The following is a 1,065-nucleotide window of genomic DNA, read 5'->3' as shown; positions in this document are numbered from 1 at the left end:
TGGAGGCCACTGTGGAGGTCACGGGTGTGGAGGTGGGGCCTGAGGAGCTTCCTGGAGTTGTACTTGAGGCCGTGGAGGTCTCTGAGGACATGGTGGAAGCTGGTGCAGAGGTCACTGCTGAGGACGTGAGGCCTGTGGAGGTGCCTGGAGAGGTTGAGAAGGCCGTGGAGGTGTCAGCTGAGGTGGTGGAAGCAGATGTGGAAGTCAAAGGAGTGGAGGTGAGGCCTGTGGAGGTGCCTGGACTGGTTGAGGAGGCCGTGGAGGTCTCGGAAGAGGTGGTGGAGGCCATTGTGGAGGTCACGGGGGTTGTAGTGAGGCCTGTGGAGGTCCCTGGCGTGGAAGAGGAGGCTGTGGATGACTCTTGGGACGTGGTGGAGGCCAGAGTCGAGATCTCTGTTGTGGAGGTTAAGCCTGTGGACGTCTCCGAAGGCATTGAGGAGACCGTGGAGGTCCCTGAGGATGTGGTGGAGGCGGATGTGGAGGTCAAAGGAGTGGAGGTGACCCCTGTGGAGGTTCCTGGAGTTATACTGGAGGCCGTGGAGGTCTCTGAGGAGGTGGTGGAGGCCACAGTCGAGGTCAGAGGAGTGGAGGATGAGGACGTGGATGTCTCTGGGGAAGTGGTGGAGGTCACTGCTGTGGAGGTCCCTGGAGCAGTTGAGGAAGCAGTGGAAGTCTCCGGGAAGGTGGTGGGGCCAAGGGAGGTTCCTGGTGTCGTACTGGAGGCCATGGAGGTCTCAGCTGAGGTTGTAGAGACAGCTGTGGAGATCACAGTGGTGGACATGAGGCCTGTGGAGGTTCCTGGAGTGGAGGATGTGGTCGTGGAAGTCTCAGCTGAGGTGGTGGAGATCACAGTTGAGGTCATCGCACTTGAAGTCAGGCCTGTGGTGGTTCCTGGAGTGGAGGATGAAGCCGTAGAGCTCTCTTGGGAGGTTGTAGAGGCCACAGTTGAGGTTAGGATTGTTGAAGTGAGGCCTGTGGAGGTCCCTGGAGTAGCGGTAGAGGCCGTGGAGGTCTGTGGGGAGGTGGTGGAGGCCAGGGTTGAGGTCTCTGTTGTTGAACTGAGGT

The 1,065-nt window shown here is 59.6% G+C and overlaps 1 protein-coding gene across 1 annotated transcript; it reads right to left on the bottom strand.

The window, feature by feature from the left end:
• Position 1: 1 nt before the first annotated feature.
• Positions 2-1,059, bottom strand: LOC118159519 (uncharacterized protein PB18E9.04c-like; the record flags this gene model as incomplete). The annotated part of the gene is made up of 1 exon (XM_035314088.1): positions 2-1,059. A coding segment is annotated over exon 1 (861 nt), but the record flags the coding sequence as incomplete, so codon positions are not given.
• Positions 1,060-1,065: the final 6 nt, after the last annotated feature.

This window comes from Oxyura jamaicensis, unplaced genomic scaffold (assembly GCF_011077185.1).
Source record: "Oxyura jamaicensis isolate SHBP4307 breed ruddy duck unplaced genomic scaffold, BPBGC_Ojam_1.0 oxyUn_random_OJ70769, whole genome shotgun sequence".
In the NCBI taxonomy this organism is placed as follows: Eukaryota; Metazoa; Chordata; class Aves; order Anseriformes; family Anatidae; genus Oxyura; species Oxyura jamaicensis.
The sequence above is the reverse complement of the archived record's forward strand: the minus strand, read 5'-3'. Positions and strand labels throughout refer to the sequence as shown.